The sequence below is a fragment of the Camelina sativa genome, chromosome 19, assembly GCF_030686135.1.
Source record: "Camelina sativa cultivar CO46 ecotype springtype chromosome 19, ASM3068613v1".
In the NCBI taxonomy this organism is placed as follows: Eukaryota; Viridiplantae; Streptophyta; class Magnoliopsida; order Brassicales; family Brassicaceae; genus Camelina; species Camelina sativa.
In genome coordinates this window covers 15,127,773-15,139,225 of record NC_141898.1, presented here as the reverse complement: position 1 = coordinate 15,139,225, position 11,453 = coordinate 15,127,773, and the positions used below count along the sequence as shown (strand labels likewise).

The window sequence follows — 11,453 nt, the reverse complement described above, 5'->3', positions numbered from 1 at the left end:
TCATGAAAGACCAGATTATTGGCAATGTGAGTAGCGGATTTGTTTTCACATAACAGCTTAGCTGGACCATGAACTGGAATATGAAGATCTCGTAGTAGCTGTGCCAACCAAACCAATTCATCAGAAGCTAAAGCCATAGCTCTATACTCAGATTCAGTACTGCTACTACTGACAATATTCTGCTTCTTAGATTTCCAAGTAATAAGAGAGGTACCAAGAAAAGTACACATCCCTGTGACTGATCGGTGAGTATCCTGACAAGTTCCCCAGTCTGCATCTAAAAAGGCAGTTAAGCGAATATCATCATGAGCAAAGTAGAACAGACCTTGTTCGGGATTCCCTTTAAGATACTTGAGAACATGTTGAGCAGCCTAAAGGTGTGCATCAGTAGGACAAGATACATATTGGCTCAACTTGTTCACAGCAAAAGTGATATATGGCCGAGTAATAGTCAAATAAAGCAGACGACCAATCAAAGCCCTGTAAGATCGTATCTCCTCCGTGGGAAGAAGAACACCAGTATCCTTAAACAATGCCTTCGTTGGATCCATAGGAACATTCTTAGGTTTACACCCTAGATAACCTGTATCATTCAGCAGATCCAGGCAATATTTCCGTTGACTAACTGAAATCCCATCAGCATTGCGAGCAATCTCAAGCCCAAGGAAGAACCGTGCCTGGCCTAAATCTTTAATTTTAAAAGCATTGGCCAGAAGAGCTTTGACAGATGAGACCTCCACATCACTATTACTTGCAATCATGATGTCATCAACATACACCAAGAGGGCTATAAAAGGTGAATCAGTCATTTTGACAAATAAAGTGTTTTCAGAAGGAGCCTCTGAAAAACCATTGTTCAAAAGAACAGTCGAGAAACACTTATACCATTGGCGAGAAGCTTGCTTCAAGCCATAGATGGACTTCTTCAATCGAAAAACTGGGTTTGGTGGCAAGACACCAGAAGCTGGAGTGTAGCCAAGAGGTAAGCTCATGTAAATCTCCTCATCAAGATCATTGTGTAGAAAAGCACTAGTGACATCCATTTGACAAAGACTCCAACCTCGTTTAGCTGCCAGACCTAAGATAAACTTCACACTTCCCATTCTAGCAACCGGTGAATATGTTTCAAAGAAGTTGACACCTTCTTGTTGTGTGTAGCCCTTGGCCACTAACTAAGCTTTATATCTTTTAACACTCCCATCAGCATTATACTTAATGGTATAAACCTATTTACACCCAACGACATTTTTACCTGGGGGTAATGAAACAACCTCATCGAACGTGCCACTTACCTCCATATTCTCAAGCTCCACGTCCATAGCCTTCGTCCATTTCTTACATTGGATAGCTTGTTTAAAGGAAGGTGGTTCTGTTTCGAGTGAGAAAGAAAGAACAATGGACTGATATGGGTTTTTTAGGTTGGTGTAAGATAGAACAGATGAGAGAGGATATGGTGTCTTATGTGTTTGTGGAAGTGGGGTGGATGGGGATAGACGAGCAAGAGCACAATGATAATCAGACAAATAGCCTGGTACTCTAGCAGCCCATTTTGGTCGAGCATTGGGTAAAGAAACAATACATGTATTTGATGTAACAGTTTCTGTAGGATCATGTTCGACACTAGATGGTGTATGGGATGTAGATGGATGAGTGAATGATGCATGAGGTGGAAATGCAGGAGGCAAAACACTGCGGTTGAAAATCGTTGGTGGAGAAGAAACAGAGATATGATGAAAAGGAAAAATAGTTTCACGGAAAACAACATGTCGTGAAATGGAGACACAATTTGAATCAAGATGCAAGACCTTATAACCCTTATATACATATGCTTAGCCTAAGAAAACACACCTATCAGCACAAGGACTAAACTTATGACGATCCTTTTGTAATGTCGAAACATAACATAAATAGCCAAAAGTCCTAAGCAAAGCATAATCCGGTTTTTGTTTAGTAAGAAGTTCATAAGGTGTTGCATTATTAAGAAGTGTAGATGGAGTTTTATTAATCAAAAAAAACTGCAGTCAAGATACAATCACTCCAATATGCTAATGGCATGTTTGATTGAAAAGGAGAGTCCTTGCAACATTTAGGAGATGCTGATGTTTTCTTTCAACAATGGAGTTTTGTGGAGGAGTATATGCGCAAGAAAACTGATGAACAATGCCATTTTGATTAACAAGATCTGTAAAAGCTAGTTCTGGAGCATTGTCTGTTCTAATTGTCTTGATAGTAGACTTATATTGAGTTTGAACTAATTGTATAAAATCTTTGAAATGAGTAAGAACAGCACTTTTATTTTTTAACATGTAAACCCATGTTGCTCTAGTACAATCATCAATAATAGTAAAAAAGAATTTGAAACCATCTATAAACTCTATTGCAAATGGACCCCATACATCTAGGTGAAGTAAATCAAATGGTAAAGCAGACAGTTTACTATGAGATTCAAAGGACAATCTTTTTTGTTTAGCTAAATGACAAACATGACAAGGAGACAAATTCTTTTTAGACTTCGATATAGTACCCGGAATGTGTTGTAACTTGTCAGAAGATGGATGTCCAAGGCGAGTATGCCAGAGATCTCCATCAACCATCAAGGATCCAAAGATATGCGAAGAAGAGGAAGACGCTAAAGAAGACGAAGCATGTGGTGCAGGAGAGTCAAGTTGCAAGATGTAGAGATTATGCAGTAGAATGCCTTTACCAATCATCAAGCCATGAATAAACTCCTGAATGAAACATGAATTAGCAAAGAAATGTGCAGAACAACTACTAGACTTTAACAGACTACTAACAGATATGAGGTTAAACTTGAATGATGGTACATGTAAAACATCATGCAAAATGAGTGAATGTGAGAGATGAACTGTGTTTGTGTGTGCAATCGCAACTCTAGTGTCATCAGGTAAGGAAACTCTTACACCAGAAACAGGAACAGTTTCTCTAAACAAAGCTAAATCAGAACAAACATGCGTGGTAGCACCAGAATCTATTAATCAAGAACCATGTGGTAGTTTTGAATAAAGAGATGATAAGCACTGATGTTGAAAAGTAAGATGTTGATTTTCATAGCGAAGAGATGAAGAAGGAAAGGGAACAATACCAGCAGAGGATTGAATAGCCATAACACCATGTTCAGAAATGGAAGAAACCTTAGAAGGAGCTTGATTTTTTGGAAGTTGCATGTGCGTCGAGAGTTGTTGGATCAGAGTTTGCATCTGGTCAGAGGTCAACTTGCTAACATCTAGATTAATCGTATTTAAGGCCGAAGGAGGGACATATGGCGAAGAAGATGTGATGTTCGCAACTGCATGAGCCCTCGGTTGATGTTGTGAAGCCATAGACTGAGAATGACCTTTTTGTTAAACACTCTGTGGATTAGCCATACGTTGAGAGTGATAACCAGAATAAATACTCTTGAAACCAGGTATGTAACCAGGAGGATACCCATGTAACTTGAAACATTTCTGAACTACATGTCCTGACATTCCACAATGAGTACAGAGAGGAAGGGATTGCCTTGGACGATAGGTGTTCTGAACAGCATAAGCCATATTATCCGCTGGACCGTCATAAGTTGAACCATCAGAAACAAATGTAGTAGGAGGACCAGAAGTTTGAAAAACAACACCATCAGTCCGAGTAGGCTTAGCAATGTTCTGTTTCCTCTCATCTTCAGTCACCATGTGAAAAGCATTCTCAATTGATGGCATAGGCTTGATCATCAAGATGTGACGATGAGTGGCTTCATATGAGTCATTCAAACCCATCAAAAATTTAGTCACACGACTCCTTTGTTGTAGTTTCTCCCACAACAAGGCAGCACTACACTCACACTTGCCACAAGTACAAACAGGTAGTTCTACATAGTTCTTAAGCTCCTCCCAGAGAGTTACCAATTCAGTGTAATAGGCAATCACATCCATCGCTCCTTGATGAATTGAGCTCAGCTTCTGCTCTATTTCATAAACTTTCGGAGCATCATCCTGTTTAAACCTAGAGATAATATCCTTCCAAATTTCCTTTGCTGTTGGAATAAACAAAAGACTCTGGCCTATTTTCTTGGATACATAATTCATCAACCAGGTAGATACCATATCATTGCAACGACTCCAAGAACCATAGTCACGGTGATCTGATGATGGTTTAGAGATCGTACCGTCAATAAATCCCAATTTGTTCCTGACATTAAGAGACATTTGCATGGACCTTCGCCATGAATTAAACTTTGCACCTGTAGTCAACCTATCCGAGACTAAAATCAATCCAGCATGGTCAGTGCCTGTAGTCAGGTTGTTGAGCTGAATCGGATACTGAATTCGCCATAACCAAGAATACGATAACAACTGAATCGGAAAACACCAATCACTCAAACTGAGAAAGAAACAGCAAGAACATTTACGAAAGCAACGACGAGAATAACAAACACCGCGATCGCCTTTAAAAGATGTACAACAAAAAGAGAAGCAATCTGATCTAAAGTCGCACTCATCGCGTAACAAATCTGTGAAATCGAGCTGGATTTGAGCTCCGAAAAACGAAAGAAAAGAGAAACCCAAAGAGAAGAAGATGATCGAATGAGAAATCAGAAGAGAAATCGAAAGATCGGATGATGAATCAATGGAATTCAACGAAGCGGAAGAAGATTCTCTCACTAACGCTCAAAGCTCTAATACCATGTTGACAGTTAGAGAGAGGAGCAAAGAAGGAATTAGATTTCTCATTAATCAAACTTGGTAGAATTATATCTTAAGCAAAAGGAAACTTAATACACTTAATACATCTCAACTATACTATATAATATAAGCTATACAAAGTATAACATTATAGTGTTAACATATGTGTTGAATAATTCATATCCTTCGTATAAAATATAGTAGATGATAGAAGCCCTTTCTAACTTTTAATGTAAGACTCCTAAACAAATTTCATTTTGGGCTGGAATTGATCTTTATCGTGCTCATGGCAATCGACCTATATTGTCCGAACTCCAAACAGTCTATGCTTCACATTGGGCTCTCGAAGGTGATGTTTTGTGTTGATGGCTTGCCAGTTCTACCAAACGTACATGAAAAAAACAGTTACATTCGTGTCAAAGATTGAAAAAGCGGAGTGATATAATTTAGAAAGGCTTGGTTTATACATTAACATAAAATAGGTATTTATACATAATGGTAGAGATACGATAAAGCTAAGTTTCTTATTCTAAGATAAATACAAATGTAAATAATACATAAGAGATAATGTAAATATTCCTAATGTATATCTTTTAGATTCTTCTAGTTAATCTTGGTAGATCTCTAGTTTCCTTGATACCCTCCCGCAAGCTCATACGTAGTAACACGTATGAGATTGGACAAGTAAAAATTAGAAAACTTTGTAGTATTGGCAGCAACTTGTGAATGAACAGAAGCGGCCGGTGGAGAAAAGTATAGCAACGGTGGTTTTGTAGAAAACAACAACCATGGTAGCCAAGTGCAGAATTTATAGAAGTGCGGCAGCTTGTAAAGCAGCGGCATGGTAGTAGAATAAAATCACATGTGTATGGTTCACCAAAACGCTAGTAGAATTGTAGAACATATGTCGAAGTTGATGATGAATTACTTGAGAACCAAGTCTTCAAGTCAAATCTCAAATCAGTATCGTGATGTAGAAGTACCATCGTAAGAGTTCATGCATCTCATGAAGCTTTACGTAAGAGGCCATGAATCTTCACAGCCACAAAGAAGCGTAGCTAATCTTGACATTTTTTTTTTTTAAAGAGATCCCATGCACGAACAAGTGCATGACAAATAACTCGATAGAAATCAAGTTGCACCAACTTGTTAGGTAGTACGTAGAGAAGTAGTTGTCGACGCTTGATGAAACGACAACGTAAAGCAACGAAAACATAATCTGGATCAAAAATATAATCCATATATCTGATTCGTCAGCTTATCCTCTCCATTACCTTATGGAGTTAAGTCAAATAATGGAGACGAGTTCAAAATGTTCTGTAGAATTCCAACGTCATATTAAAGTTTATTTATCGTTTTGTTCAATATTGTAAGAGAATCAATTGCATAATGCATATCGTATGATATCTACGGTTTGTGATAAAACCCAAATGCTTTACCTCTCTTTTATTTATATATTTCCATCTAATTGCAAGTTGAAGTCAGTCTTTCTATCTTCTACGAAGAGTGTTAGAAAGTATGTAGCCAATAGCAAGATTGAGTTATTCACTCAAAGAAAATTGTTAATTTTTCACAGCCAAACTGGTAAAACATCTGAAAAGAGGCATTTTCATATTACCAAAAATTCGTCAAAAATCTTTTGTTGGTAACTTTATATATGGTTAAAATTTGGCTAACATTATTTATGTGAGACTAGAATTGGACCGGTGCTAAACATCTATTTTATTTATTTTCTAATTTTTATTTAAAGTGTTATATATATAATTATTTTATTTGTTTTATTTTTTTTTCCTCAAATACTATGCCACAATATAACTTATGAAAATAAAATCTATTTTGTAAAATCTATTCTAGTAGATCTAGATTTTGACCTGCGGTACACTGCAGTTTAAGTTATTTGATAAAGATATTAATTTGTGTTTGTTAATTTTATTTGATTTGTTTAGTTTTAAAATTATATATTGTATTTTGATTGTTTATTATATGACTTAACCTACACTATAACGCATATTAATTATTTTGTTAATCGATTTAATTAGATATGTATATTAATCTAATATTCATATTGTTAACAAAATAATGAAATGATATTTTATCCATGTAGCACCGAATTAATAACATTTTAAGTTTCTATTAATATCTACTCAATCATGTCTAGCCATATAATCCGTCGTGTGATATTTTAATTCGTTGTACAGCGCGGAAAAAACTTCATAAAAATCTAAATATATTTTTAAAATTTAAAATGTTTTAATAAAGTTTCTTTTGTTATAGAAATTGAACTACTTATAATATTTGAACTTCTTGTAAAGTTTAAATATTATTAATATCTTAAATAGTTATAAAAAGTAAATATTTTAATAATTGAAATATTAATAATCTTTAAAGCTTTTTAAAAGTTCACAAAATAATGAGATGATATTTTACCCGTGTAGCACCAAATTAATGACAGTTTAATTTTCTATTAATATCAACTCAAACATGTCGTGCCATATAACCCGTCATGTGATATTTTAATTCGTATATATTATTCAAATTTAAAATTTTTGAATAAATTTTATTATTTTAGAAATTGAAATACTTATAATATTTGAACTTCTTATAAAGTTTAAATATTATTCATATCTTAAACATTTTATAAAAATATAAATGTTTTAATAATTGAAATATTAATAATCATTAAAATTTTAAAAAAGTTACTCATTTGAATTTTTAAAGTTATTAAAAGTTGAAATTCTTTAAAATAAAGAACCATAATAAAATGCATAAAATTTTTAATTTCAATGCCTGATAAATCAAGGTTTCTGCTCATTCGTATTCAGAATCATTTTGGTCTCTTTTTTATTAATATGACTTTGAATCTTTGCCTAGTTTTCTTAGGTGATGTAGGGTATTTTGTATATTTTTTTTATTCATCAGTTGAGCAATATATGTCTGTTTTAAAAAATTTAAATTACATCATATGCGGAAAAAATCATAAATTTTATTAACTAAATATATTAGATAAAGTTAAAATAATTTAAATATAAAATAAAATAAATATGAAAGAAGAATCACATATATTTTTTTTAATTAGGTTGAAAGATTTCTTTATCTTTTAAATGTTACATATAATTGATTTATATGTTACTATAATTAACTAAATCCATACTATCCTTATTTACAAAAAATCATACTAACTTGTATATTATGATACATCTATGTTACAAGTTTATAACAAAAAATTCATAAATATATCTATTATATAGTCTATAAAAAAAAATGTCGTGTATTTCCGTTTTATTATATAAGGGATGAGATCATATATATATCACATACTACTATCGCTGTCATCTTCGCTCTTCAGTTCAGTATCACACTATCACTGGTATCTGTATCAAATATCATAGACGGGCCATGATGACAAAGTAAGAAATGGGCTTAAGAGGCCCATAAGAGTCCACCGGGAAATCCTGATACATCTCATCTCAGCTCGCCCTTTCGACAACAACGTCAGGGTTTTGTGTTCTGTCTGTATCTTGTCGGAGGAAGATGTTTCAGTTTCCAAAGATCAAACTCTGTTTCCCACTCTCTAGTACATTCATCAAGAGATACTCCTCGTTTCAACCTACTAAACCAGTGATCAACAAGGCTGCAATCGATGGGGAGCTTAGAGTTTTCATCGTCTCCGGCGAAGTTTCCGGCGATAACATCGGCTCTCGTCTTATGTCCTCGCTCAAAAAGCTCTCTCCTTTACCCCTCCGTTTCAATGGAGTTGGAGGGTAAGCACTTGGGTTTGTCCCAATTCTAAAGATTCCAGTTTTTAATTTTTGATATCCCAATTGAAAAAAATTTCGTAAAATTTGGAACATTAATTTCTAACGAATTGATGTTTTTATACGGTGGTAAGATCCTTGATGTGCAAGCAAGGGTTGACTTCGTTGTTTCCAATGGAGGATTTGGCTGTAATGGGTATGTGGGAGCTTTTGCCACATCTGTATAAATTCCGTGTGAGTAATTTACTTAAAACCCGAATGGTTTGATATAATAAAGCTACTCTAGATCCTTTTGATTGATTACTCTAGTTTTTTTTGAGATTCCAGCTGAAGTTGAAGGAGACCATTGATGCTGCGGTTAAGTTTAATCCACATGTTGTTGTGACTGTTGATTCAAAAGGCTTCTCTTTTCGTCTACTTAAGGAGTTACGAGGTACAACAACATATACTTGTTTCTTCACAGTTTTAAGAAAGGATCAATGCTTAGGAAATTGGAACGTTATAAATGGCTTGACAGAGCCAATAATACTTGAATAAATTTCACTATATATCATGTAGGACAATGGAGGAATGCTTTTTGGCTTTGCAGCTAGATACAATCAGCAGCGTTTGGAAAATTGTCCGGTGCATTTTCACTATGTGGCGCCGTCGTTCTGGGCTTGGAAAGGAGGAGAGTCAAGACTTGGAGGTCTCTCTGAATTCGTTGATCATCTTTTCTGCATTCTTCCAAATGAGGAGAGGGTTTGTAGGGAACATGGTGTCGAAGCAACCTTTGTTGGACATCCTGTTCTTGAGGATGCTACTGAGTTCAACATTGTATGCATTTACTTCTTCTTTTTGGATTACTTCAGTTTCTATGATACTATCTCAGATTTCTTAGTGCAATGGTTCTTTTTGCTGCTGCAGACAAGGACGTCCAAGCCAGAAGAATCGAAGCTTGAAGGCTTGAGTTTAAGCAAATACTCACTACCTTCTGGTAATATGAAGTTTATGTTAATATGGGCTCTGGGATATTTACTTTTGTTGACGTTTCATTGTTCTTTTGCTGCATTGCAAAACTTTTCATGAAAGAAGACTCCACAGTCATTTCTGTGCTACCTGGGAGCAGATTACAAGAAGTTGAAAGAATGCTACCTATATTTTCCAAAGCAATGAAGCTACTCAAAGAGCCATTTCCAAAACTAGTAACGCTCATCCATGTCGCTTCCAATAGTCAAGTTGATCAATACATTGGAGAATCCCTCCATGAGTGGCCAGTTCGAGCAATACTAGTCCCGAGTGGATCCACTGAGCTTAAATATGATGCCTTTGGCGTAAGTCTCCAAACCCTCTTTCTCTTACTCTCTATCTGTGTCACTTCTGTCTTGCTCCTCTCATTGAACAGTGTTCCAATAATAACAGGCGAGTCAGGCTGCGTTATGCACTTCAGTAACAGTTGCTGTTGAGTTGCAGCTCGCTCGTCTGCCTTCCCTTGTCGCTTACCGAGCACATTTTTTGACAGAGTTAATAATCCGTTACAAAGCCAAGATACCTTATATTTCTCTCCCAAACATTCTCCTAGACTCACCAATCATTCCTGAAGCTTTGTTTCAAGCCTGCAACCCTTCAAATCTCGCCTCAACACTAGAGTATATTTATTTCTTTTCGCCCACTTTAACCGTATATTTTGTTATCCAACTAACAAGAACATGGCATGATGATGATGATGATGTGAGATGTTGTGTGAAATTTGTAGGAGACTGCTCTTGGATGAAAAGATGAGAGAAAGACAAGTTCTTGCTGCTGAAAATTTGATGCGGCTCTTGCATCCGTCAGAAAGCGAACTGAGCAACATAATTCATTGTGGTGATTTGGAATCTCATCAATATACACCAAGCATTCTAGCAGCTTCGACTATTCTTAGTTATGCCAAGCGTTGAAATCTCTCATGAAGCATATTCATTGCTTTCATAACTTTTTGGATCATACATTGTCATCGTAACTCATAAGTACCTCCCTTGCTTTAATACTAGAGTTAGAGTACGCTTAGTTCAAGCCAGCTCTGTTATTATTATTATTGCTACTAGGTTAGACCCGCCGGATGCCAAGGGATGTTCTATACATTTTGAAATATATTTGATGTTAAAAATATAATTTTTATTTTTTTGGAATTATATTAATAATAAAAATTATAGTTTACACAATGCTAAGATATAGAAATGGACTAAAAAAAACCTACAATGGTTTGTAGCTCTGTTGTATTTGTTATTACAATCATTTACATTTAAGTCGGGTAAATTTAATCGTATAATTGGCTTAACTTTACTATATGCTATGTTTTTTTTCTCCTATTACTTGTTATGGAAGATATATTAGTGTATTTATTTTGTGGTGTATTTTTGTAGTTTACAAATTTAATAATCTAAGTTTTTTTTTTTGTAGGAATCATCTAAGTTTATATAGTTTTGTGTTGTTCTTACATTATTATTTGTTTGTTTTCTTTTGTAAATTATCAATTCCTTTTAATAACAAATCCACGTATGTCAGAGTAAATAAACATATTTTTACTTTAGTTTAGTTTTGTGTTGTTATTTAAATACTATACTTATGTTAAATTGTATACAACGTTTATAAGGATTATGTTAATTGTCAAAGTTATTTTAAAAGTTATAGATGATTTAGTTTTCTTTAATTTAAAAAAAATTGTTTTTTGATCTTAAACATTGTTTAGTTTGTCATTGGTGTTCTTATATGTAAATCTTGAGAGACAATGAACATTTCTTATCACATGCCAAAATTCAAACATTGCAATCATCATTGTGAAAATGAGAATTTTTTTTTGATAATACGTAACTGATTTACTCTAATTTATGTATTTTTCAGTGCTTCACAAAAAGAGTTTATCTTCCAATCACGCTTGAGAGATTACTCTAAAAACAAAAAAATTACTGACTTGTTGCGCTTACAAAGCTCGAGAAATAATTTATTTATTTGTCCTCAATTTTTCATAGTATTTATATTTACATACCATTATATATTTTCT

The 11,453-nt window shown here is 34.5% G+C and overlaps 1 protein-coding gene and 1 pseudogene across 2 annotated transcripts; one reads left to right on the top strand and one right to left on the bottom strand.

Annotated features, from left to right (window-relative positions):
* Positions 1-2,700: 2,700 nt before the first annotated feature.
* Positions 2,701-4,492, bottom strand: LOC109130846 (uncharacterized; annotated as a pseudogene).
* Positions 4,493-8,085: 3,593 nt separating this feature from the next.
* Positions 8,086-10,581, top strand: LOC104766495 (putative lipid-A-disaccharide synthase, mitochondrial). 2 transcript variants are annotated; one of them, XM_087500652.1, is made up of 8 exons: positions 8,086-8,437; positions 8,566-8,665; positions 8,759-8,864; positions 8,990-9,247; positions 9,338-9,407; positions 9,506-9,744; positions 9,833-10,059; positions 10,167-10,581. In XM_087500652.1, exons 4-8 carry the CDS (start codon positions 9,002-9,004, stop codon positions 10,348-10,350), a joined length of 966 nt encoding a protein of 321 aa, XP_087356778.1. In that variant the 5' UTR covers positions 8,086-8,437; positions 8,566-8,665; positions 8,759-8,864; positions 8,990-9,001; the 3' UTR covers positions 10,351-10,581. The 2 variants fall into 2 exon arrangements, with proteins under 2 accessions (XP_087356778.1, XP_010488702.1); XM_010490400.3 differs by having other exon boundaries at positions 8,168-8,437; positions 9,021-9,247.
* Positions 10,582-11,453: the final 872 nt, after the last annotated feature.